Source organism: Drosophila ananassae, chromosome 2R (assembly GCF_017639315.1).
Source record: "Drosophila ananassae strain 14024-0371.13 chromosome 2R, ASM1763931v2, whole genome shotgun sequence".
Lineage (NCBI taxonomy): Eukaryota > Metazoa > Arthropoda > Insecta > Diptera > Drosophilidae > Drosophila > Drosophila ananassae.
The window spans coordinates 7,538,402-7,565,984 of NC_057928.1; the positions used below are offsets into that span (position 1 = coordinate 7,538,402).

At 40.2% G+C, this 27,583-nt stretch overlaps 1 protein-coding gene across 8 annotated transcripts; it reads left to right on the plus strand.

Moving 5' to 3' along the window:
* Window positions 1-138: 138 nt before the first annotated feature.
* Window positions 139-26,002, plus strand: LOC6506226 (protein boule). Of its 8 annotated transcripts, XM_044714757.1 has the most exons (9): window positions 4,489-4,738; window positions 6,053-6,191; window positions 14,386-14,843; window positions 14,902-15,055; window positions 19,291-19,350; window positions 19,414-19,531; window positions 19,791-19,882; window positions 19,948-19,981; window positions 20,797-23,159. In XM_044714757.1, exons 3-9 carry the CDS (start codon window positions 14,722-14,724, stop codon window positions 20,811-20,813), a joined length of 597 nt encoding a protein of 198 aa, XP_044570692.1. In that variant the 5' UTR covers window positions 4,489-4,738; window positions 6,053-6,191; window positions 14,386-14,721; the 3' UTR covers window positions 20,814-23,159. The 8 variants fall into 8 exon arrangements, with proteins under 8 accessions (XP_032310695.1, XP_032310697.1, XP_032310696.1 ...); XM_032454804.2 differs by lacking the exons at window positions 4,489-4,738; window positions 6,053-6,191 and adding an exon at window positions 139-574; XM_032454806.2 differs by lacking the exons at window positions 4,489-4,738; window positions 6,053-6,191; window positions 20,797-23,159 and adding exons at window positions 140-574; window positions 20,157-20,782.
* The last annotated feature ends 1,581 nt before the right edge of the window (window positions 26,003-27,583 follow it).

The following is a 27,583-nucleotide window of genomic DNA, read 5'->3' on the forward strand; positions in this document are numbered from 1 at the left end:
GTTGCAAGTTGGAGAATACGATAACCACCCCCCACCCCGCACCAGCAGAGCAGAGTGCCCAGTTGGAATTTCCTTTGGCCGGAAAAACACACATGCGTTTTCTGTGTTTTATTTTAGATTGAGCAAAGTAGACGGCGCGTAGTTTTTCACACTGTCGTGAGTTTTCCTTACGTTTGCCGCCTCACACTCATTTCTAATTGTGATTCGTAGGAAGTAAGTTCTCTAGTGCAAAATATTCAAATAAAATAGTATAATTCCATCAAAATAAATCGGAACACAACAATAAATACAAGCAAACACCACCAAATATCCGAAAAAAAAATTCCTTTAAAAAAAAACGAAAAAAAAAAGTATCTACTACTCGTCGCCATCGTTTTTGGTCTTCTTGTGTTCATCCGTTTCAAAAAAAAAAAGAAATAAAAATAAAAAACGCATCGAGATTGAATAATATTTAGTATCTGGCATCACGCAACTGCAATTATAACTGTGAATTTCAACGCGAGCGACAACGTACGCCACAAGGATAACGTAACGCAGCATAACGTAAGGACTAATCCAAGAGGACTATATAACGGTGAGTTTTTTTGGAGCGCCACTGGGGGGACATTTCAGGGAAAATCAAAAAAATGCCAGGCGAAAATTCTTGGCCATGCAACTCGTTTTTTTAACCCGCTCTTGTGTAAGTGTGTGTTTTATTACCTCTCTTTCTGGCGTGTGTGTGTGTGCGAGTGCGAGTGCAGCGGAAAACGTGTATTCTTAAGAAAAACCAGAAAATCGAAACCCGGAATTGGGTCAGTGTGTCAAACGCTCCAACTCCAAGTCTGGCTAAAAGACGGGCTAAAACGTGTTTCATGGCTAAGTCGGTCTGTTCTTTTTGGTCTCATCTAGTCGCAGCTGCGCCGCTGTTTCTGCCTCTGCCACTGCCTCAGCCTCAGCCTCAGTCGCTGCTCCGCCGCTCTCTGTAGGCCTAAACAGCATCGCCTCCAGAATGCCTAAAAACTAGCTGCATAGGTGTGAGTGGGAGGGAAAGATAGTGTCACCCGCGCGATTAACTTAGATACTAAATAGTGACAGGTAGATCGAAGAAAAGGTGATCATTATTACTTTTTAATATTAATTTTTGAATTCCCTTTTCTGTCAGAATTACTTTTCTTATTATGTCACCCTCAGTATTGTCGAGTCGATCATGAAAACTTCTCTGCCTACCTCTCTCTCTCTCTTTGGTCTAGCTACTACCTCTCACATGTATTTTTTTTTTCGGCCACTCACTTCACTTGATCTTGCACTCGGTTGCAGTTGACAGCGACAGCGACTGCGACTGCGAAGTCGACTGAGGCGCTTTTACCTTGAGCACGCCTGCACTTGTCGCAGCCTACCTCCACCCCACCCTTGCCACCTGGCCCTCCCCCTTCCGCCAGCCAACACCTTTCGAAATTTGTAGTGGCTTTTATTTATGTTTCTTCAGCTCGAGCTCTCTGCTCAGCGGCTTTTTTAATATTTTTGATGTTTGCCAATAAAATTATTACGACTTGGCCGACTGCTAATGCGTTTTAAGGTCGCCGCCGCCACTGTTGATTTTGATTTTGATTTTGACCCAATAAAAAAAAAAGAAAAAAAAAGATGCTCTCGTTCACATTTTTCGGGCCATTTAACGTGCGCCCGTTTTGGGTCCAGGATCTGATTTGATTTATTTCACCGTTATTTATTATACAATGAGGCGCGAGAGAAAGTAAACAAGAGAACAGACATGGGCGTATAAGAAGGGGGTCTCCATCATAAGGGGTTTGCTAGAAAATATCCTTAAATAGTAAGCAAGGACATGCTTGAACATGAATTAGTAAGTGAAGTGAAGCAGCAGTCTCTCCTCCCACCCCACCCCCTGAGGCGCGACCCTGATAAGAGAGGGGGAAAGGATAAAAGTGACAGCCAGCTGGTGCTCATTTTCCAGGATGCGAAAAAAGGGATAGGAAAATAGGAAAATGGCAACGAGGGGGTGGGGTAGGGGATTGGGATAACAACGCGGAAGAGGCTCCATTATAGGTTGCTGGTTTACTAGTTAACTGGGCCCAAACAGAGCGAAAGAGAGGCAAGAGTGTGGGGGATTGAGAGAGAGCGAATCAGAGTGGGAGGTGGGTGGGGGGTGGTGACACTGAACAGTGGAGCACCTTCGTCATCGTCACTCGGCCTGTATAAGAGCTATAAATAATGCACGCGAAGAGCAGCCGATGAGAGATTGCGGGAGAGATTGGGGAAAATGAGAGAGACAGAGAGCTAGGCAGCGCTGCCGCTTTGGGGGGTGTGTTTGATTTTTGCAGTTAAGAGCGAAAAAAGTGGCTTTGATTTTCGTCGGCGTGCTGCTCAGGGGACCCCCCCTCCCTTGCTCAGGGGACTCGGGGTATGACAATTTTGGCAGACGATTCGACACCACCACCCCCCCAGAGGGTGTCCAAGGCCCCAAGCGTGTCTCGTGGAATTGATAACAGTAAGTGTTGGCCATTAGGTTTGGTGGTCTCGGGAGAGCGGTTTACTTAATTCTCTTATATATTACATAAATGATTAGGTGATTAAAAAATCTCTTTAATTTGCAAAGTGCATAATTTTGTTTCCCACTCGAAAGTATTTCCTTTTCTTGGCAGTGGGTAGTGGGTTGGTGGGTTGGTGGGAGTGTGTGGGTGGTTGCGTGGGCAGTCGCCCCACATTTGCATGCCCCACAAGCACACTCTCTCCGGTTCTCCCGCTCTCTCTCTCTCTCTCGATGTCTCTCTCTTTGGACTGGCCCGCTCTCTGTATCCCCCAGTATATAGCCCGAATTGGGATAGGGATGCGAAGGCTAGCTAACGGTAACCTATATAATTTTTTGTTTCGTTTCTAACAACAAGCACATCCTCCTTGCCCGGGACGGGGGGGTGGGGGAACAAGAGTAGCATACCACCCAACCACCCACAACGGAACCTCTGGTGGTGTTTTGGCAGTTGAAGGTTCTTCTGCCTTTTTTTTTTCACTTTTTTACTGTTTTGCTTTACATTTTAAAGCATTTTTTTTTTGATTTTTTTGCTCTCTCTGGCAGTGATGCTGCCTTTGCTTTGCTTTTGGCTTTGAATTTAATGTTAAGTATACGCATCAGTGAACCCAATTTAATTATCATGATTGTTTCGCTCGCTGTCTTTGCTTTTCTCGCTGGCTGCTGATGAAATTCAGATTTTCCAACTTCACAAACAGACGCTCAATTTTCCGACGTGCTTTTTCTCCCCCTCCCCCTCCCCTCTGATTTCCCTCCGATTCTGCTTGCAACTTATGTAAGTGAAACGTAGCGCGAGCTGATAAAAAATAAAAGCACCGACTGTCCATAATTACGAGCTTTAGATTCGCTCGCCCTTCGCTTTTTTTTTTGTTTTTTTTATCAGTGGCGTTATTTATGCGTTCTCCCACAATGACAAAAAAACAAAAAAAAAGTACTAACAAAAAAAAATAGTAAAAAATTGGGCATTTGAAGTGCAGTCTAGCGGAGAGAGAGAGAGCCGCCTCGCTATAAAAAAATAAAATGTTTGTTGCTTCTGTAGCCAAAAAGCCAAACGAAAAGCAATTAAGTTGCCACGGATCATTGCACAATAAGTAAAGAATCAAAAAAGCCCGAAACGGGCTGGGGGAAAACATAACTGTGTTTGCTTGGCCAACCGTTTACGCCGGCAGAGAGGCTGCTGCCAGCGTCGCAGCTGGAGCCGACAGCGCTGCACACTTTCGGCTCATATGAATAACAATAGTTGGTTATTTAGTTTAGAAGCCAACCAAAATCGGTTAATTAGTCTAGGGCCGAAAAACGAGGTGTTGCTGGTAGGCCAGTTGCCACGCCTCGTTCGAGCGGGAAGTTGGCCAGAAAGCGGGATTAGCATACAGTGATGGCTCGTAAATGGGGGACTAAATGATTATAATATAATTAATATAATATAAGATTAAATAACTATTCTAAAAACATGTGTAGCCTGTAGTTTTCTCGTCACCTATTGAATTGACCTTATTCTCTCTCCCTCTCTTGGACAGTCCCCGTTACTAAATCAGATAATGGCAACCTTAACCGTTATTAGATCACTAAAGTACAGCTGCTCCTCTCTTCCGCCGTCTCTTTCTCAGCCACAACAAATGTAATCGCCAGGGGAGAGAGGGGGGACTATGTAAGTGAGCGGTGGGTGGGTGGGTGGCCCTAAGGAGCTGTTTAATAAATAGGCCAAATATGTAATATTGCTAAAATGTGTTTATATTGTAATATTTCTTTTCTCGCGAACACACACACACACACAGGCATGGTGGAGCAACGCACGTGCATCAGTGCATCCCTCGAATCCGACCCAAAGAGCAAGCGCGGCCCCAAAAAGAGAGCAGCAGTAGTAGTAGTAGTACAAACGCTCTCTCGCGCTCTGCCTGATTTTTCTGACGCTGCTGCTTCAGCTGCTGTCACTGTCGACGTCGACTGCGCTGTTGGGGGCCCCCAAATCGTCGGCTGTTCGTCAGTTGGGGCTCCGTGAGTCGTTGTTCTACCGTCGTTGTGATTGCAACACATTTTGATTTCGGATTCGGATTCGGATATTCGGATTTAAGAACTCACGATTCTCCGCTACGCTTTTCGGCCAACAAAAAAAATCATCAACTCTCTCGTCGCGTTTTTCACGTTAAAAAGGAAATAGAAGAAATAGAAGAAAACCAAAAAGTTCTACATTTTATTATAACGCTCGAGTTTGTAAAAGTATGTGTTAGTGTATGTGTGTCTCTCTGTGTGTGTGTGTGCCAGTTTTTCATGCGTTCTGTGGCTCTGCTGCTGCTACCGCTGCCGTCGCTGCTACTGCTACTGCTGCTGCTGCAACAACAATTAACAACAACAATAACGACAACAAACAGTTACCACATCTCTCTCTCGCCTCTCTCTCCCTCACTCGTTAGCCCGTTTATATTATTTTTAAACTGCGTTTTTTTCGCCAAAAAGCCATAAAACCAAAACACAACAACAACAACAACAAACATTAACAAAAAATTAATACACTTTTAAGTGCTGGCCAGGCCAGCGGACAAAAGTCAACGAACAACAACTATTCTGGCCCCAAAAACAAGACACAATAAAAGATATTCTCCAACTCGGACATACGTAAAAGTACGAAAAATATACAAGTATCTTTGAGATACTAGGTATGGAGAGGTCCGTGTGTGAGAACGTACTTGATTTTGGGCTCACAGGCGGCCAAAATAACATGGCCAGAATTATGGCCAAGAAGGAAGTTGGTCGAAAATGGGGAGAATAGATTTTTGTTGTTTTTTTTGTTTTTTATGCGTGACATGGACTAGTTCTTATTGTTATTGTTATTGTTGTTGTTGTTATTGGATGGTTGTTTTATGTTGTAACGGCATTTTTGTGTATACCGAAGCAGTAGCAGTAGCAGTGGCTGTAGCGGTGGCAGTGGCAGTGGCAAGTATTCCGCCCACAACAAGCCCCCCTCTCTCCTGGCATACCTTCCTCCCATTTCCGCTCTCCTTCCTCCTCCCACCTCCCACCTTCCACCTCTTCCCTCCTCCTTTGCCTTTAGAAAATAGTCACAGTTATATCAACGAGGAATCTCTTTCTCTCCTGCTCTCTCTCCCCCAACATCCTCCCCCTCTCTCTCTCCTATGCTCTTTCACCACAGTCGTCATCGCTCTCCCACTCCAGCACCCCCCCCTCTCGCTCGTAGCCTTTTTCGCACACGTTGCGTATACGTAATGTCCGTAAACAACAACAACAACAACGTAGCGCGCACTAGAACTGGCAGAAGAAGACCTCGTATAGTTACAACCCTTCGCCACCCCCCCTATACCCTATACCCTCTATACCCCTCCCCCTTTTGTGCTCACATGTGCGGAAGAGAAAGCTGGAAAATTTGTTTATTCAAATTTTTCCTAGTTGGCCTTTTTTTCCCCCCAAACTGCCATCTCTGATGAGTGGATAAGTGGTCAGCTCTAATTGAAAAGTTAAAAAAAAAAATATAAAATAATTATAATAATAATAATAATAATTATTCAAAATCAATAGAGAGAGAGAGAAACACGGTGCTAATATATGTTGAAAGTTTTAACATCAATTGTTGACAGAAAAATAAAGTGAGATATTTTTGGGAAATAATACGACGAGTGGAAAGTTTTAACTTTGATACTTTACTACTAAAAAAAAGGTAATTTAGTTGGAGATCTGTCAGATACTATATGCAGTGTATTTTTAGTTGCATTCTGTGATGAAATGTGGAGAAGCTGTGGAAAGAAAACGCCAACAGTTTTCGAAATAACCCACGCGGAGCGGTCTTCTTGTCTTCTAGACAAGAAGAATCTACAAGAATCTAATAAGCTGTCGAGAGAGCAGGGAAGAATTGGGGAAAGAATTGCTATCTGTATCTGAATCCGAACCAATGGGATCTGTCGCCTGGGGATAGAGACTTTTTCTTCTCATAGAGGGTGATTCTTAAACGATTTAAGTGATTTATTATATAGTAATAGATTAGTAATAGTATAATTAATTCCTGTGTAGATATTTTTATAAAGATTTGCTCTTCAAAGGTCATGGGGGGGTAGAGGAAAAGGAGTCTCTCTGGAGCGAGACGCTGACTTCCCTGCCCTGAAGCCCTTCTAGCCTGGCTTTCAATTCAATTTTAAGTAATAGATTATAAAGTAATAGATTAGGAATAGTATATATATATAGTTTTCTAATAAAATTATTTCCTGTGTAGATACTTTTTCCCTCAAAGGTCATGGGGGGTAGAGGAAAAGGAAGCTCTCTGGAGTTAGAGACTCCGGACTTCCCTGCCCTGAAGCCCTTCTGGCCTGGCTTAAAGCTTTCAATTCCGTAATTCCCTTCTTGTTTTGGCAACAAGGCAGAGGCCCTGCCGCCTTTTCGGCTTACATAAATAAAAATAAGTATTCCCCGAGGCGTCCAAGAGCTAAGAGGAGCAGTGGAAGCATCCTCCCTCCCAGAGACAGCCGCGCCAGCCGAGACACCCTGTACATAAATCTAAAATTATAATGCGCACCGCTCTTCAATATTCATTTCTCGGCCTCCTCCGCCTCCGCCGCCGCGACACCATCCTAGTTGCTGTTTTTGTTCTACTAAGAGTATATTTTATTTTTTTTTTACATTTTTTTTCCTCCCCGAATGTCGCCTAGGCTACACCCTCCTCTGGCTCCTGCTCGTTACTCGAGAGATTTCTTCTTTATAAGCGACATGGCACGCATGCCAAAAGAGCTAAAGTACTTTGCTTATATGTTTTCATTTAATTTTCTCGCTAAAGATACAAAAATGGCGACAGCTGTTCTAAAAGGGTGGGGGGGTGGAGGGGAGGAGAGCTTGCCACGCCTCTATGAGGCGACGACGACGACGACGGCTGTCGCTGGCAATAAAAAGATATATAATGCCCGCCAGGATCTGTTATCGAGGCAGAGAACTCGTAAACCAAGCCAAAGTTCAAGTAGGATGGAGGGGTGGGGGCCATGGTGGGTTAAGGCCATAAAGAAAATCTGTGTCAAAAGGAAATGCCTTTAAGCTTTGACTTCAAGAATCAAGAAACTAATCCGAGGCCACCCCAGGGGGTCTAGTTCGCTTTCTTTCTCTTGGCCATGTTAACACTTTCACCCATTTCTCCCCTACCACCATTTAGACCAACTATTTAGACCAAAATATATGCAAAATGGTCACAAAAACGGTAATCAAACTTGCACTCTACCGTGGAGGTACGCTCTTCTCGACCATTTGGACCGCAACGCAGGCCAGGCCGTCCGAGAAACAGCTACAGATACAGCTAACAGATACTACAGATACAGATACAAAACAGCTGCAGATACACACAGTGACAGAGACACACCCACCTGAATAATGTATCTATGGTGGCATGAGGAGAGGGTCACCAACTTTGGGATTTGTTTCGAAAAAGTGTGGCCATAAATAGAACCGGACTGCTGCACGCACTGTTCCCAATTTTGGTAGCAACTCTCCCACCCTCCTAGACCCCTAGACCCCCCCCCTCCCTTGTGGCAGCAATTATATAGCTTTTTTGCATAAAGTATCTATAGAAGTTGGAACTGCATTGAAGCGAGTCGCAGAGCCCCGAGAGCCATTCATTTCATTCATTCATCTAACGAGGCTTGGCTTTTTGTATTTTTTTTTTTTTTTTTTTTTAGTTTTTTTTTACAACTATTCCGTTTCCACGCTTCATTCATGCATTCGAACAAAAAGATAATATTAGTTATCTGCATATTTTCACGGTTCTCGCTGCCCACCAGCGGATATCCATACACATGTCTCTGTATCTGTATCTGAGAGATACTAAATGTGAGAACTACAAGCCATTTATGCCTGTTTCAAGTGCTATTTTGTTTATTTAGGCCTAAGATCATGTTCCTAATCGAGTATTTCGTTTATTTTGTTTACAATTTTGATGATATTCGGCAGCTGGTAATCGAGTTAATATCTTAGAATCTCAGCAGGCCAGGCACTTGGGCCAAAAATATCTCAAAGATATTTTCATTAACTTGCCTGCATCTCTCAGATATCTGCAGTTTTGTGCGGAAATCTCATAGATAAGTGGCCCACCCAGAGACTAGGTCGCCAGAAACGAATTTAAGGCGCATTTTGGGCCAAGAAGTGTTGCCAAAAATTAAAGAAGCTCTGAAACAAAAGCGACAGCTGCACAACCAGATACAAAGATACTTAGATACAAAGATACTTAGATACAAAGATACATAGATACAGATACAAAGAATCGTATGCATATGGAAGGGCTGTTGGTTAGATGATTGAAGTGAGAACTAGAGAGGCGTTGCTCAGCTGCGCTTTTTCACTTTTAAGACAAACACTACACCACTACCACTACTACACACTACCACTAACACAATAACCTCACATAGATACTCACACACACACACTCACACCCTTTCGGTCGACCCATTGTCTGCATTTTTGCATTTTAATTTTATGCCTTTGGCCCGGCCTGCTAGGAAGATGGCAACAAAGGCTGCCAGGCAGAGGCAGAGGCTGTGGCAGAGCCAGCTGCGTCTACAGAAATAGTTGCCACCTTACCCCCACCACCCTCTTAACCTCCTCAACCCCCACCCCCCTTTTGAGTCACACTTTTACGTCATTTTCTTTTCACTTTTTTCTTAATTGTTGGCCGCCTTTGGCTTTTGCGTTTCCTTTGAGTTCTCGTTTTGGCTTTTTGTGTGATTGCATTTTTATGGCTGTCGGAGGAGGAGAAGGAGAACCTCCTTGAATTTGCATATTTATTTTTCTTTTTTGGCAGTTCCACCTGCTCTTCAGAGCAGAGAGAGCTGAGCTCTAGTGGGTATTGCGTATACGCCCCGATGGTCTGGTGGCCTAGGCTGCCTCAGAAATTGTTTTTTAATGACTTAATTTGGCGTAACAGTTTAATGGATGGCTTTCGTCCTAGCTCCTAGCCTCGGCTCTGTATCAAATTCCGCTTAAATCCTTTGTCAGCATAGACAATAATCCTGCGGGCGAAAGGAGCAGCGGCAGGCAGGACAGTCATCGCTCATACGCAGTGTTGTCGGTGTCCTCCCATCTAAAGTGGCAATAAATCATCAGACCGAAATGTGCTTCAAACACACACATACATATGCTATTTTTTTTTATAGTAGGGGGAGGGGGGGACCTACTATATATTTGCTTCGAAATTAATTCCGAAAACCGAATTCGAAAAGACTTCTGGAAAGTTTGGACAAATATTGGACGAGGGTCAGGAGAGGGAACAAATACAACTTGTCGAAAAGTTTCATTGTTTCACACAAGTTTTTCGACTTACAGGATATGCAAGGATATATGTGAGTGCTAGTATGTGGTAGTATGAGTGTGCTAGTGTGTGTTTTGATGTGTGTGCTAGTGTGTGTGTGGCAATTTGTGCTCGCGCTTTGGTAGTTTGGCGTTTCCCTTTTGCTGCCTTTCAGCTTTTGGGCTGCCAGCTCCTTCAGCTTCTGCCGAGGATTATGGATTTTTTTTTTTTCATGACACACACACACAGGATGGGGGGTGCTCGCCCTCCGCCCTGCGCCCTCCAGTGGCAGGCAAAATGGATGCCCCGATGGCAGGCCATCAATTTAGCTGCGGAGGCCTCAGCTCCCATCATCATGACGACGATGATGATGATGTTTGTCTGTTGGTTTGTCTGGGGCAGCTCCCCCTCTCCCTCCACTCTTGCTCTGCCCCTTCTCTACCCATGTGTGCCACAATTTCCTTTCACTTGACTGACATCCAAAAGGACTTCGTCCTCGCTCGCCGCTCTCAAGGATTGTATAACATGTTGGCGTTGGTTTTTTTTTTTTTTCCCCGCTCAGGTGAGGGGTGATGAGGAGAGGGGCTGGGTGGTGGGGTGTACTTCCACTTCCGGCGCACTGTCAGTCAGTGCATCCATGCCTCTGTGAGTGTGCCATTTTTGCGCTTTCTCGCTTCACACTTGACTTGCCCCATTCAGTGGCAAAGTTTTAGGACCGCAACTTCAATTGACCTTTGCTTTCCTTGCCAGTTATCCTGCTGCCGTCCTGCCACCCACTCCTCCACTGACTTTCTTTCCTTTTAAGTTATTCACCAACACGTACGCTTTAGCGTCATCGTCATGCCTCAGCCATCAACATGATTTCCTCCAGTCCCTGCCACTGCCCGTGCGACATGCCCTGGCCTCGCCTCCTTGCTACTAATTTCCACCCAGCCACCCCCCCTGTGGGCCCACCCCCTGGTCGTTATGTCCTCTTAAACTCTTTGAGCCTGGGCGAGCTAATTGTCCTTATGTGACTTGGATGCGGTTATCTCTGACCCAGCGAGGATACAGAAGCACCTGCTGGGCCAGGGCCTTTAAAGAGAGAGTCCTGTAGCCTCGAGGAATATTAAATATGATTCAATATCCTTTCGTCCTTTTGCTCCTTCTTCTCTTGTTTTTTTCTCTGTCAGCTTTTATCGCTCGACTGCGGTCTGCACTACATTGTTTTTCGGCAAGGACACACGAGCAAGGATGTGCAGGTGTATCCTGCTCCTTCTTATCGCCAGGACTCGCCTGAATCTTGTATCTTGACTGTGGCCTGTGTGTATCCGTGTCGGCCAGTTTAGTTTTAAAATAGTGCTTACGCTTCTGGGCCTCGTCCTTGCCGCCGTCCACCTCCGCATCCTTCCTGTTTCCTTGGCCACAGCTGGGTTGGTTGGTTGGGTTGCTGGGTTTTCCTTCATTTCCTATTATTTTTTCCCCCCTTTTTTTTGTGCTTCCCATCTCTGTATCTGTGCCAAGTGAAGCCCGCACCCACGCTGCCAGCCAGCACCGTTTTGTAGGTCAAACTTGCACTCTCTTCAGTGCACGCCCACTTTTCCGACCCATTTTCCTTCCGACCCTTTGCCCACCCACGCAGTCTGGTTATTCAATAGTTTTGGCACTCCGCTAATTGCATTGCCCTTCTAGTCCGGCCCGAGCTACTACGCTCCAAATGCGCCAAAAAATATGCCAAACACAAAAAAAAATATATCCAAACGCTATCAAATATTGAACAACAAATGGCCAACGAATTGGGAATTAATTTTTCATTTTCTTTATTGGAAAATGATTTATTTGGCGCGCGGTTACACATTTTCGCGGAAAAAGGGATTTAAAACCAATTCCTGGCGAGTGAGAAGCCAAAGCCCTATTACCCAAAGGCTGTGTATCATATTCACGGAGGAAGTACCTGGTGCCTTGCATATTTTTGTGATTATTCTCGTATTCATCCCCATAGGGATGTTATGTTCTGAAGGTTTCTCCTCAGCTGTTGTGCTTTTTATAATGGGTATAAGGGTATGCTGTATTCGTGGGAGATCTCAGTTAGGCTGTCTCTGTAAAATAAATACTTTTTTTTGATAATATTTTAATGCCAAACTATTCCAAAGGGCTATTTATATCTATTAACCAAAATTCAGCTAAATCGGGCTATTTTTGGAGGAGTTGTAAGCTTTCTTAATGCAATGGCTTGTTCTTTAGCACCTAAAAGTATGCAACACAATTTTATTTTAATGAATATTAGTCAAAATTAATATCAATTTCCCTATAGAATGAGTGTAGAGTGGAGTACCGGGTATCTTTCAGTCTAAAAACCCAACTAAATCCCTCCTTACTTCCATTTTTTTTTACCTTTCTCCCAAAAGCCCACTAATTCAGCCCTCCTCTTTCCACTTTCCACCTTCCACAATTTGCAGCCGTAAACTCTTTTTCCTCTTTCGGTGTAAAATAAAATTCTTTTGGCGGTTTTCGTTTCGTTTCCATTGGCATTACTCGCGCAATTTTCGCACGTGGAATTTAGCAATATAGTTGGGCACGAGTGGAGGTGCCTCCTCCACAGCCGACAGAGTGACTGACTGACTGACTGACTGACAGTCTGAGTGAGGCCGGGGTATAGTGGGTGTGGGAGTTTTGAGTTGCCAGCTACTGGTGTACTGGTACTAGTGCTGTTGATTAAATTCCATTGATAGCGCTGGCGTTGTCATGATGCGAGCAATATCTCCCTTGCTGACTCTGTGATTTTCCGGCTGACCTCTGTTGTTGTTGCTCTGTGTTGCTGCCACATCAGTTGCCATGGCCGATGTCAGGGGCTCCGGTAATGAACATTTTAATAATTCAGCCAAGAGCGCTCTACTCTGTATTCTCTTTTTGGTTTGCCGCTTTTACTAGCCCATCTCCTGGTCCTGCTCCTGCTCCTCGCAATTTTTGTCATCAATTTTGCTAATGCCCTGGTATAAAGTTCTCAAAAATAATTTCATAATATTGTAAATAATTAAGAGCCGCACATAAATCATGAGCCAGAGCAGCAGCTAGCCATCTCTCCCTCATCATGAATCATGTCAGGGGCACTTAGCCATCGGCATCGGAAAATCAGCTTCAGCTTCTGTATTCTTTTTGGCTTTCGAGGCTCACTGGGTCACTTTATGTTGGCCACAACATCCGCCCAAGAGTCTAAATCCATTCCGCAAAGCTTTTAGTTTTTCACAATTTTCTGATGCCAAAATATTATATTTTTGTATTCCAACAGAGAGACTGCCCGCAATATCTATATCATCCGGGGATATATTCCGACAACGTCATTCCCGGATAAAATGAAGAAAACGATTTTGTTTTTCTTTCTTCTCCAATATCTAAAAATATTCAAAAAAAAAATATATATATTTGCTCATTTTTTGTGACGCGTTTTAATGAGCGGAAGATATATCTTTCTTTATGTGGATATATTTTGGATTTTGGATTTGTTTTCTTTCAGAATTTATAGCCCGTAGCGTATGTACTGATAGGTTTGATAATTTATTGGCCGAGATAGTGGAAAATGGGTCGAAACTAAGGCCATTATCACGTGTTGGCTGTTGGCTGAAAAGTTTCCCAAAAAACACACACTCTGTCTATTAAACAGATAGCTCATGTTGAATAGTATCTCTGAATCGATTAAAATGCCTGGCATAGCAGAGACAACTTCAACGCGAACAGCAATTTTGACATTTTCATTGTTAATGAAAATTTAATTATGCTTTCATTGCTATCATTGCCAAGCGGACAGGCGGACAGACTGATTCACGTCGTTTTCTGGACGATAAGCAACCAGCAGAGTCGGCCCAATCATCGATGAGCCCTGAGATACAGATACAGATACTGGTATATAGATAAAGATACAAATGTGGAGCGTTAAGTGGCACTGCTAGGCCAACAAACATGCGACGCTAGAAACATGCAAACATCCATCTACTACACACATCACAAATGTTTGACGAAGGGGGGCAGCTCTGTAGATACTTTATTCTACACAGAGAACAAAACAAAGAGAGTTTATATTTAGTTTGTTAGTTGCATTTTCCAATAGAATATTTGCCAATAAAATGGTTCTAGTATTATAATTTTTATTCTTTTCTCAATGTGTTGGATGTTGTTTTTTTTGTTGACAAGGCAAGTTGCGATGTTGCTGCAATCCGTTGCTGCCTGACTGGCCTGGCCTGGCCTGGTCTGGCCTGCCTGCCGTTGTTAAAATTAAACTCTATGTGCTATTTAGTTGTCTGGTGGCTGTTGCCGCTTCTGAAGGTGAATTTATGGTGCACACATGGTGTTCGAGCGACTACCTCTGCTAGTTTCCTCTGTATCTTGTATCTGTATCTGTATCTGTATCTGTGTGCCTGCCTACCTCCTCGTGTGACATATGTCGGCTGTGCCAGAAATAGATTCTTTTTCGAAATGTAGGGGGCATTTCTTTCAGAGATTCAAATCTTCTGCTCACTCTCCCCACTCTTACTCTCCTCCCAGCCATGTGGCTGATTATTTTAATGACTTATTAATGAGCACAACTAATTCCCCATATTATTATTATTTGTTTCTCTTGCAGATTTCAAAACGATTTCAATCCCAAGGAATACAGCCAACTGTATACATGCGTGCTAAAACCGTAAAGTCAGTGAATGCAACTTCGATAGCTATATCAGCAGCCGCCTAATACCGCCATCCAATCCGATCTAATCCGATCCGATTCTCGACCTCGACCCTTTAAGAAATCTAAGAAGAATCCCCAGAAAACTTATCTCGATAAGTGCGAAGCCGAAGACGAACCGGCATCGAGTGATAAAATAGAATTTGGCCAGCGCGCACCCCACTACCCAGTAACAGCCTCAAGATTCTTCCCTTCGGAGCCGCCAACTTTCGTCTGGAGACGACACCACCAGAGATGCACAAGATAGCAGCCGCACCGCCGCCGGCCGCAGCGCCAGCCGGAGCGCTCGAGGCACCACTGGCGGGTCCCAAATACGGCACACTCATCCCCAATCGTATCTTTGTGGGAGGAATCAGGTGGGATCACCTCTTCCAACTTCCTCCAACACATAGCTAATAAGGTCCTCCATTTCAGTGGCGATACCACCGAGGCCGACTTGACCCGCGTCTTCAGCGCCTACGGCACCGTGAAGAGCACAAAGATCATCGTGGACCGCGCTGGGGTCAGCAAGGGCTATGGGTTCGTCACATTCGAGACGGAGCAGGAGGCACAAAGACTGCAAGCGGATGTAAGTACCACTCCATTGGCCTTCCGTTCCGCTAATATATATCTCGCCTGTTGAAACGTTAAGAGTCGATTATGATTTCAAAAAAAAAAAAACAAAAAACAAGAATGGAAGGACGGACTATTTTTTGTAGAGAAGAACACTTAAAAAAAAAAAAATTGATACTACTCCGAATCTTTTAGGGCATTACCTGACCCATCACACACAAGTACTACTTCTACTCTACTACTACTACTACTACTACTACTTCCATGAGACGTCGGTTCCGGTTCCTTCTACTGTAACTACTACCGATACAACCGATTACAACCGATACCGATACCGATAACCGATATTGATACTACTCTACCCTCACATAAGATCTAACGATATCTTATATAGAGAGATATAATATATAGGATGATCAGATGTACCGCCTTAGGTACGGACGGCACTTTGTTCTTTTATAAATTTTCTTCTTATTGCGTTTTTGTTGAGTTTACGTTTCCGAGTTACGTTACATTTCCGTTGCGTTGCCATTACGTTACGTTACATTCGATTCCGTTGCGTTCCTTATTACGTTTCATTGCCAGAAACAACAACAACAACAAAAAACACACAAAGAAAACTCACTCTTACTCACACCCACACTCACTCACCCAGTTACAGTTATATAACCCACATTAATACTCTCTCTCCCAAGCGTAGGCAGCATTTTTTTTCACTCTTTCAACCTATATATATAATACATATATTTCTTTGATCCCACCTACTCACACACCTACACCCTCTCACACACACACACATAAATCGTATAAAGTTTGCCCGTTAAGCTGAAAAAAAAGAAAAATTAAAATTAAAATGCAAACAATGTTGAGTTCGTTGCACTGTTTTTTTAAATGCTCATTTTTATGCAATAAATTAATTAAACAAAATTATAGCAAATTGCTCAGTTTTTGGCTCAGTTTTTGTCGAATATAACAGTTCTCGAAATATAGACAATATTTTAGAACAATAGAGATACAATATAGAGAGTACCTTAGTGCGTTGCCTTGTTGCCTTGAGTTTCCAGTTTCCGTTCCAGTTTCCATTCCAGTTTCCATTTCCATTTCCGTTTTAAGTTCTCCCGTTTCCGTTTCCGTTTAAACGTGTAAAGTTGCATTGTTGGCACATCTTTTACGTTTTTTTTGTCTAATTTGTTGATTACGAATCGAATTGCGATTGTGTATTGCACCTTTTTTTTGTTGCCAATTGCGGACTTGAATCGAATTAATAATTAACGAGGCTGAGACAGAGGCTGAGGCAAGTAAGTGCGCCGTAAAAAGTTCCTAGGGAATAGTAGTTCAAAGTTGGTAGTCCAATCACCTGCTCCCCAGAGCCCCTCCTCCTCCTCATAGTAGTTAGCCCACGCGCTCCAGCTACCAGCTACTGCTCTGCGGTTGCAACTTTCCTCTATATAGACTCTAGATCTGGGATGGGCTGGGCCCAGGCCTTCGGGCCATAAAAAGTTGCATCTCTCTCTCATTATAAAATGAACTTGCCGAGGCCATATTTTGTTTGGGCATACTAATTGATTATAATTATTACATAACTAGTGGTGGAACCACCTTTTACCTCTCTGTAGGTGAACTGATGCAACTTTTACCCATTTTCAGAGCAAGTTCTCATTTAATTTTTAGCCTCTATTCAGTACTGAGGCACCTCAGTGGCATATTAAGTTGAAAACTTTTGCCGCCCCGTCATTAATATGCATTGTTGTCGTTCTGGGTACTGGATGTACTGGGTTTCTACTGTGTTTGTTCTTGTTAGTGGAGAGTCTGGGACACGAGTGTCCTTGTGAAATGCAGAAGAGAGGAAAAACTACAGAACTATATCAAGTATAATGCCCGCCGGCAGAACAAGGATAACAACGACCACACATACACACTTTCTATGAAAAAGCTGAAACGGGCACAACATCAACAATAAATACAACAAAGAATAGCAGCACACACAACACATCCTTTGAAAATGAAACAACAAAGAGACACACACATTACACTAATTAAATTTCATTTAGAAAAGTTTTAGCATTTAGTTTCGAGTTTCAGTTCCGACCACACGAACTCATCAAAAGCCACAAACATCAAATAAGCGTAGTGTTAATTCCCAAAAAGGTATCTGGCCGCCCTCCCCCGCTCTCTAAATCACATACTATATAGTACTATATTCCAAATAAATCTCTGCTCCTCTCCCCCCTGGCGTTTACTAATTTGTGTGAATATGTTTTATGAAAAAGGCCAAAACAACTAATCCTAACAGCCCATCGTCCTGCCTCATACATGCATAATAAGCGCAACACAAATAGGAGCCATCTGCAAGGATTAGAGTGTCCTTTCTACACTAAGGAGACCAAATATCCCCCATTAGTGTTTTGGGACAAATTTTCTGCCAAGTGCATTACTCAAGTAGGCAGGTAGACTCTTAAAATGATTTTAAATCATTTTAGAGTGGACCAACAGAAGGGAGCAGCCGCCGCCTGTTTTGTTGTCCTTTTTATGGCTCTGTGTGTGTGTGTGTTTGGGTGTTTGGGTGTGTGCTTTACAAGGAATCGTGGCTAAAACAAAGGGCCGGGCCACCGTAAAAGCCAGCAACCAAAAGGATTCTTAATTAAATTCAGTCAAGAAAAGAAGTGGTTAAGAGAAAGAGGACAGCTTGGAGGCTTGGAGGGACCTGCTCCTCCTTGCCATACGTTTCATCTTTAGTTTACTTTCTCAACTGTTGGCCCTTTGTTATGGCCCTTATCCTTATGTCGCCGAGCCGAGCCCAGCCCAGCCGAGGACGAGGACGCTCGAGGGCGGCCGACTCGAACATAAATGAAAAGAATGTTTGCCCGCCGGCGGTCAGAAAAAGGGTAGGCCGCGCGATGCTCAGGTTTTCCGTGACACCACCTCTCCCCCCCACCATGAGTCCATTTCATTTTCCACAATTTTCTTCTTAGTTTTTTTTGTTTTGTTTTTTTTTTCTACGGGGAAAGTAGCCGGATCTCCTTGGCCCGCAAACATTTGCTTAGGTTAATGGTTATTACCGCTGGCAGGACTCGTCCTGTCCTGTCCTCTCAAGGAGTCGTCGGTGCTTATCTGGGTGTCCTTTTCATGCATTTCATGCGCAAATCACAAGGGTATCAGCCGGGGACTAATTGCCAATTAAAGATGAACTGGTCCTGGTCCTGGAGCCTTCACAGAAGCTGAAAGAAGCGTGTGCGTTAGTAGTTGGTATTAAATCTATGTAAATTGGCTGATTTATTGGGTCGAGGAGTTTCTAAATGCAATTTTAATGGGAAAGAGGATTACCAAGGATGCTCCCTTGAAAAAGGACTCCTTAGGTAATCCGACTTGAAAGGAAATGCGATTTCCGGTAGAGGAAGTTTTCCGGTAGAGATCCCATATATTTTTATTTTTTTTACAATTTATTTAACTTGGTTTTTGATGTTTTTTAATTTTTTATTTCTTTTACAATTGTTTCTTTTTTGTTTAAAAATTATTTCAATAGTTATTTCAATATTTAATATTAAACACGAGACGAGAGAAGAAACAATACGAAACCCAAAAGCAAAGCTTTATTTCACGAAATTGAATTTGTTCTTTAATGCTTTTGTGCCATTATTACTGTTTTTAATTTTTAAATGAGTTCATTATTCTGGTTAATGAATTTTTGTGTTTTTGTTTGTTGATTAAAATAAACATGTTGATTTTTGTGCCACCCCGTCTTCGTTGAAACAAAGTGGCTATAGAATTTTTGCTTTTAAAGCCAATTGAATAAAATAAAACAGCGAAATAAAAAACACAGCCAAACTATTTATGCAACATATGTACACGACATTTTTGTAATAATATTTAATTTTTTTTTTAAATAAACACACACCACTATACCACACCACTATATAATTACAGCATATAATTTATATATTTTATAAACAACTTTGGTAATGGTAATAATTTTGCCTTGGCACGTGTTTCTCTCTCTCTTAGCCATGGCCGTGCCATAAAAAAAGAACTGAACAAAAAACCCAAAAAAAAAAATAATATATATAAAAAAAAAGACAATAAAAAGCGTTGCGAATTAATTTTTAACTATTTTTGAGAATTTTTTGATGCTGCTGCGTTCGATTTGAATTTGAATTTCTTCGTTCGGCTTGTGTGTTCAGAAATGCAATATTTCGATTCTAATGCTCCACTATTTATGCTTTCTTTTTTGTATTTTTTTTTTTTATGGAACAGGGAGAGTGTGTGGTACTGCGCGATCGCAAACTGAACATTGCACCGGCCATTAAAAAGCAGGTAAGCAGGCTATACTTCTCTACTAACTTGGCTAAAATAAATTGATAATCCCTTTTTTTAAAGCCCAATCCTCTGCAGTCGATTGTGGCCACAAACGGAGCTGTTTATTATACCACCACGCCGCCGGCACCCATCAGCAACATCCCCATGGATCAGTTCGCAGCCGCTGTATATCCGCCAGGTTAGTACGGAACTTACTAGTATATGATAGTAGTAACCCCTATCCCCAATGATAGTCATCATGTGAGCTTCACTTTGCTTTTATTTATTGACATTTGTGTTTCTTTCTTTCTTTGTAATTTCATAAATATTTCAACTTCTATTTGAACACCACACTACTTCATCTTCACAACTTGAACAACTATATATGTACAACACCACCACAACCACCAAAAAAAACAACCAACCATCATCATTTGGGAATAAATTAACCAACATAGTTACTGACTTTACAGCCGCTGGAGTGCCAGCCATCTACCCACCTTCAGCCATGCAATATCAGCCATTCTATCAGTACTACAGTGTGCCAATGGTAATTATTTTAACTAATTTTCAATCAAGAATATATAATTTAAAATATAAAATTAATAATTTCAGAATGTACCCACCATTTGGCCTCAGAATTATCAAGGTGAGTTGAAGATTATTTTGTAGAATATATAGAGCCCTTTTGTGGTCGTATTTTTGTCGTAGCCGCCTACACATATCGGTATTTGCTTTCTTTTCTTTCATTTTTTACTTGGCGCACCACCTACAACAACAACAACAACAACATCAACAACAACCACCATCACCATAAAAAATAGGTTAAAAAAAAAGATACATAAAAATAAACAAATTTTCGTAGTCGCCAATTTTTCGTTGAGAGCTGCCCTGAATAATTAACTACAACAACTACAAGAACAACAATCTGACAGATGCAGATGCGACAACAACAACTACATGAAGAACAACAACAAATACCATAAATCCCCCAACCCCCCAAACTCTGATCGAACTGCAGCAGCAGCCGCACTCTCCTAGTTTATATAATTTTAGTTTCATTAAAATTTAAGTTAATGCCTATGATTTTAATTTTAATTTATGCTAAGTTGGAGCTTTAGTTTATACTCCTATTTTTTGTTAGACACACACCGCCTAATATGTAAAGGATATGTACATGTATTTTAAATTAGTTGAATGCCATGTCCACGTGCTAGTAGCAAAAAAAGGGAGAAAATTCTTCAAAAATTCAGTTTTTTATTCAGTTTTTATTTTTAATTTTCCATTTCGGTATTGCTTGCTGTACATACATATATATAGCAGAGAATGATTTGTAAATAGTAGTAGAGTCTCGGCACACCTGCTTGGAATACTATAATACCACAAAAAAATATTATAAAAAATATCCATGGATATTGTATCTCTCTCTATATATGAAATGGAAATTTTTGGATTATTTTGTAGGAATTTATCCATGTTAACTTTGAGGATGCAACAGCAACAGCAACAATATATAGTGATGCTACAACTACTACTACTACAACAACAGCAACAAACAGCCACAACAACAACAACAACAAGTAAACTACAACAAAAACAGTATAGAATTTATATAAACACACACACCAACACCAGAAGCACAAGCTTACAGACAAAAGTACACATCCCAGCTGCAATTTCGGAAATGTTTAGTCAAAGGAGGTAAATCTTATAGGAAGGACACTCTCACACTCTCACACACACACATGCAGGCACTCACACTCACACACATGTGCAGTGACAAGGAAACCATTGCAAAATGCTGTAAAGTAAGCTGCTTATGTTATTAAAAGGTAGCACTGCTGTGTGGGAGTGTGGGTGTGTGTGTGTGGCAGTAGGGGAGTAGGGGGAATGGTGGGGGGAGGCTGGAAACATTTATGATGTGCAATTAGCGGAGAGGATCGAGTGGGGGGAGGAGGGTGGTCCGGTCCACAAGGACCATAAGGACAGTTTTGACAAACTGCAGTGAGTGTGGAAAGTCAGCAAGCGAAAGACAGAGAATAAATCGCATAAGAGAACACTTGAAAGAATATTAAAACTATATTATATACAAATACATAACTGGATTAAACAGAGAGGAGGCAGCTGCAAACACACACACACACACACACACTGAACAAGCATACTTATATATAAATATTACATACTATAGAGAATAACTGAGTAAATTGCATACACACACATACTATAATGGTAGCTAAGATTGAAGATGGGCAGCGGGTTAGCGGGGCAGCGATCGAAGATTAAAGACATAATATTATGCATAAATTAATTTATATACATATATACAGTACATATAAAGCGTAAAATTACTATAACTCGTAACTGTAAACTGGTATACTGTTATACACAGCCACATACAGCGATACAAAGCAAAAAGATGAGGATATAAGCAAAAAAGGAGACGACAAAGTCAAACTACACGCACACTACTACACTACACAACACACTAAACACACGCACACTAGCGATTTCTGGTCAGAGAGTCAAGGATAAAACATATGTCCTTAACTCTCCGATCGGAAGGCGGTAGAAAACACTAGAAAACTAACTTGTAAGCCAAGCAAAAGAAAACTGAACTAAATTTTAGTCTAAAATGCAAGAATACTAAAGGAAAAAACGTAAAATTGATAAACCCTAGTTACTTAAGTCAAGCAAAAAGTGAACTAAAATTAAACAAAAACAAAAAAAAAATCAACTACAATAAAGATATTCAAAATATGCTAGCTAAACAAACAAAAAAAATGCAAAACACACAACAACTCCCAATTAAAATGTAAAGGGGAGGCATATATTAGAGAGACTATTAAAGGAAAGCTAAACTCAAAGCTCTAGCGAATGGAAAATAGATAAAACTCAAGCAATACATAGACACTCATAGGTGTGTGTTACACAACAATATATAGTTAAAATAAAATAACAATTTAATAAACTAATGTACAACCAAAAAGAAAATGAGAAAAAAAAAATACTTCAAAAGATAAAAATTAGGAAAATCGTACTCTGCAAAAATGTTGATTTATTATTTCTGTTTTTCAACAAAACACACACACACACCCATTGTAATTCAAAAACTTTTGTTGTATCTATATTGTTATGATGATGATGGCATCAAACTAATCAAAAACACGAGAACGAGAACGAAAGCGAGATGTGTTAACCAAAATTATTTAATGAAATACAAATGCCGAGATATACATTTGCGGGGGCAGACCACGACCGGCCGGCGACCATCGATCGAATTCCATTCAAAATTGGTGCATCATTTGGCTGAATATGAAGAATACCTTAGCGGAAAATTCAAAATAAAAATATTTATATATACGTATATGCCTTATTGAATGAAACTAAATTATTTGCCCACAAATACTGTTATCGTATTGTAATTGAAAATAATAAACCAACCCAGAGGTTTCAAAAATACCTGCTAAAAAGACGAACAAAAAAAAAACTGAACCGATAACCGATATCGTCGAGGTCGCCAGCCCAAAAACCAAAAATAGTCGACATGCTGCCGCCGCAAATGGCATTTCGAAGCGAAACTTGTTGACAAATTTTTACTAAATTGTTAAATAGTTAAATACAAAACCTTTTTAAATCGAATTGTAACAATAATTAGAAATCAGTCTTTGTTGAAACGAACAAAAACAAAATATAAATGGAATGGAAAGCAATAATTCAATAAGGCGTGCTCTAGTTAAAAACTAATACTGAAGTCAAGTCGATGAAGCAACATAGAAACCACCAACCGAGAGTACTTACATTTATGTCAGTCAATAGGGATTTCATTTAGTTTGAAGTTAAAGGATGTGTATGTATGTATATTCAATTAAGAGAGAGCCAGGGTTCTTGAAGACAGTTTGAAGACAGAGAGGACAGAGATAGAATCCAAATTGCTGGGAATATTGGTTAGTAGTAATGGTGAGAATGGAGAAAAGCAGGCAGGGGTCTAATTTTTGATATCAGTTTGATTCACTCTCACTACCTTTTAGTCAGGCCAACCATCCCACGTTCCCAGCAATTTTATCTTCCGCAGACTCAAAACTCAAAACACTTAAAGATCAGATCATAAACTAATAAATCCAAGGCATAACTTAAGTATATACGTGATATTTTGAAAAAGCGAAAATTCATAAATTGTTTAGGTTTAAAACAATATTAAATATATATTATACGGATATATACATATATACATTATAAATATAATGCCAAGGCATAACTTAAACCATAATGATTAATTAAAGAATGAATGAACATTTTTGCTGACAAAAAACGAAAAACAAAATGAACAAAAAAATGAAAGATATCGAGTAAAATGTTTGTAAACTCAATTTATTGTACGACTTGAGTAGGAGAAGAGGAGAGGTTCTTAAGTTTTTACTGAACAGCAAAGAGCAGAGAGCAGATTGTCCCATCGTAAAAATCTATTTAGTTTATATATAGTAAATATTTATATTATATATACATATATTAAAATGAACAAATGGCAAGTAACAAACAAAGAAACCAACAAAAATGCAGAAATAGCAATTAGACGGAAGTGAAGAAAAATTATATATATATACAATACAATATATATCATAGCGCAAAAAATATATATATACATATATATATATTTTAATGAAGAAACATCAACTGATTAAGTGCAGCTCAAGTACGAGCACAAAAAATGTTTTTAGACTAAGTACCTACCTACCTAAATGAATTCAGCAATTACATAATATACAATGCAATGAGACACGGATGCAGAAGAAGTTTGTAAGGAAGGTAGAGAGTTTCTACTTCTATTGAGTCTAATTTGTATAATTATATATACAAGCATGTTATGATAATGCGCCCCCCCATGATCATCACAACAAAGTAATTGAAAACGAACATATTTAATCACACACCCACACCCCACACACGCATATACTATATATATATATATAGAAATCCGATGAGAAAAGAACGCATAAATAGCAATAACAATAAAGCAACAGCTACTTAATAATTTTAGCAAAATGCAAAACACAAAAATGCAAAAAAAAAAAAAACTATATGAACGAAAAAAAAACAAATTGCAAAAACTATTTGGTTTTTTTCTTTATTTCTTATCGTTGGAATATTTATTCAGTTTAAGCTTTTTTAATTTTGGTATTCTAGCTTTTAATTTCAGTTAATCGTACCTCGATTACACCTATTCCTTCTCCTTCTTCCCTCTCTCAGATATGTAAATCACACCAAGCCCAATATATATTTTATACAGAAAACCATTCACCACTGCTGCACTCGCCATCGACGAACCCACAACAACAGCAACCACAGCCATCGAATGCCTGGCCGGATTACGACGACCATCATCTCCATAGAAACATCAACCTGAATGGGTGTAGTCTGCCCAGACTATGAGCCCTTCATCCGATTCCTGGGCGATAGGCAGGTAGAGAGTAGTGGCTGTATGGCGGGGCTGGCTATATGGCATGAATACGATAATATATATAGGACATAGGCGTATAGGATGAGGCACATTACCAGTTCCAGTACCAGTACCAGTACCAGTACCAGAACCAGACAAGATAAACCCCAAAATATCGCAAGACAATTTTTTATATGAAAATGTAAGGGCTCGACTGGTGAATCGGATGATGTCCTTGGCTATATAGGATGTGAAACAATATGAAAGCGAGAACTGAACACGAAGAAAGTATATTAATATCATCAATATCCATCTTAAACCACAATGATAGGACATGACGATGGCGATGGCCGCACCAAAAACAACAAAGCAAACTCAAACTCAAACTCAAAAAAGCAAAATGGTTTAATTAGTTGATCCGTTTTTTGTTATTAACGAACCATTTTCTCCCAAACCTTCACGCTTACCACCCTAACGGGTATCACGTTTATTTTTCCTGAGTTATGAAATTGTTTATTCGTTTTTCGTTAACGTTTCGTTTGTCACAAGTTACGTTTTTGGGCAGAAGGGTGTGTGAGCGAGTGAGCGGACAGCGGGAGGAACGAGAGGGACCCTGATCAGCAAGCCATATAGAGATCATCAAAATATAATCAACAATAACCAACGTCGTTTCCCCATAATACATTATGGGGACCAAATTATCACACAAAATACGCCCCCCCATATCTGAATTGATCCGAAAAGTTACTATAACCCTAGCATATCCAATACTTCTTCAAAATTGATCAGTAATGAAAAAAAGATAATAATGATATTATATAAGAACCACCATCTTCAACCGGAATATATACAAGCTTGCTGTCGCCCGATCTGAACTCTTGGAGCCCCCCCCTTGGATATGGGAGCCTGCCGAACCGCTATTACATCGCCCGGATATATGTTATATTAGCATTGCAAAACGTTTCGGGTTCAATCTATTCCTTGGGGTGTTCCGATTCATAATATTTTCGATCACTTCGATCGTTATTTTCGATCGTTAAACCTTGCAAAATTTTCCATCTTCCCTATTCTATCAATTTGTTAGTTTTTGCCCAGTTTTTTTCGGACCAAATATTGTCTAAATTCAGTTTAGTTTAATTAGTGTGTGTATAGAATTGATTCCAAATTAATAATGTTCAGATTCAGAGAATGTCATGTCTTAAAGCTAATAAAAAAGAGAGCCCGAAGCGAAAATGACTGGTTTTATTTCTTATTTTATTTCTATTTTTTATTATATTTTTATTTCAGATATTTTGGTAGCCATTTTGATTTTGATTTTTTTTTTTGTTCCAAAAATGTAGCATACTTTTCAGGTGCTGCGCGAAAAGTAGCAAACACAAGAGCAAAAGCAACGAATCTTTCAGTAGCATGGCAGTCGAAAAGCAAAAATCGTTAAGCAAATGATATAAAATAGTTGAATTAAACGGTTGTGTCAAATTAGCTCTAATCTCAAATATCCAATCGGAGGAAGACGGCAATTTATTAGGCCTAAACTAAACAAAAACAAAACTTGTCTAAACTCTAAATGTAGTTCAATTAAAATTGGTTTGCTAAGCTCGCTCGTCTTTAACTCCTATCTCTCACTACCGTGTGTAAACTTTAATCTTCCCGAATGCGATCAAGAAACGTAATTATAAACTATATATATATATATATATGAAGCATACAAATCATACACTTAGATGATGCGTCGTATGTGCGAAACAAAAAAACAAAAAAATTATACATATATAATGAAAAATGTACAAGAACAATATCTCGATGGCGTCTTAAACACAAAATGATAACGATAAATTAGTAATCAGATACCAAGTTAAAATATTTCTAGAAGGGACGAGAAAAGCAAAACATTTTTAGATAAGAAAATGCATTTTTTAACAAACGTCTACGTGTGAATTGAATAAACCTTGTATGTGTATACACGCATATATTATATACATTTTATTAAATATATATATATATATATATATGTATATGTATATGTATATGTAAAATCGAGCAGCAATTTTTTATAACAATAAGCGGCCCGATGGTGAAGTCATAGAGACGGATATGGAGACGAAAAGATGGAAAAGTCAGCCGATGGAGAAGTATCCTGGAATGTCGACGCCTCAAAAAGCGGTGAAAAGATCCGCTTAGCTCCGTGTGCGCGCGTTTAAACGTTTTTTGAAGTAAAATTTAATTTACACAAGACTGACGCTAAAAATAACTAAAAAATATTAAAAGTGTACTAACCGTTTACGAATTTTTCAAATGCCGCACACGGAGCCTTTGCAGGTGAATGGCCGAATTCAAGTTTGGACGGTGGATTGGAGATGATTTGCTCGAAAGGACGAGAGGATGGGGCGCCGCTTTGTATATGGTTATATTATATTGTACTTAATAAATGAAAAACCTGAGATATATATTATATATATTTATATTTACAATAAAACAAAAAACAAAATAAAAACAATTGTAAGAAAACGGTCATAATTTATAAACAATTAAATGATGCAAAAAATTAATGGTAAATAACAAAATATACAGTGTTATTTTTATTTTTATGATATTGTACTTAAATTAGTAACTAAAAAAGAAATGGCGCAGCAATAATTAATAAATTAATTAGCAACCAGAACTAGGCAGAAAGAGAACCCCACAAGAAAATGTGATGAATATTGTATAAAGCGAATTATAAAATATCCCATTATCCGAAGAGACGCGAGAAATTAGTTTTTGGGAATCAGCATTATTTTGACGTGTAATAGAAGTGTTAGGAAGTCAAGCCTAAGG

What these genes read in the sequence shown, in the direction of transcription:
- LOC6506226 (XM_032454804.2), top strand. Translation starts at nt 14,722, where the DNA reads ATGCACAAGATAGCAGCCGCACCGCCGCCGGCCGCAGCGCCAGCCGGA. An exon ending in AGCCGCTGTATATCCGCCAG is followed by an intron (nt 19,532 to 19,790) that starts GTTAGTACGGAA and finishes TAACCAACATAG; the next exon opens with TTACTGACTTTACAGCCGCT. An exon ending in AGTACTACAGTGTGCCAATG is followed by an intron (nt 19,883 to 19,947) that starts GTAATTATTTTA and finishes TAATAATTTCAG; the next exon opens with AATGTACCCACCATTTGGCC.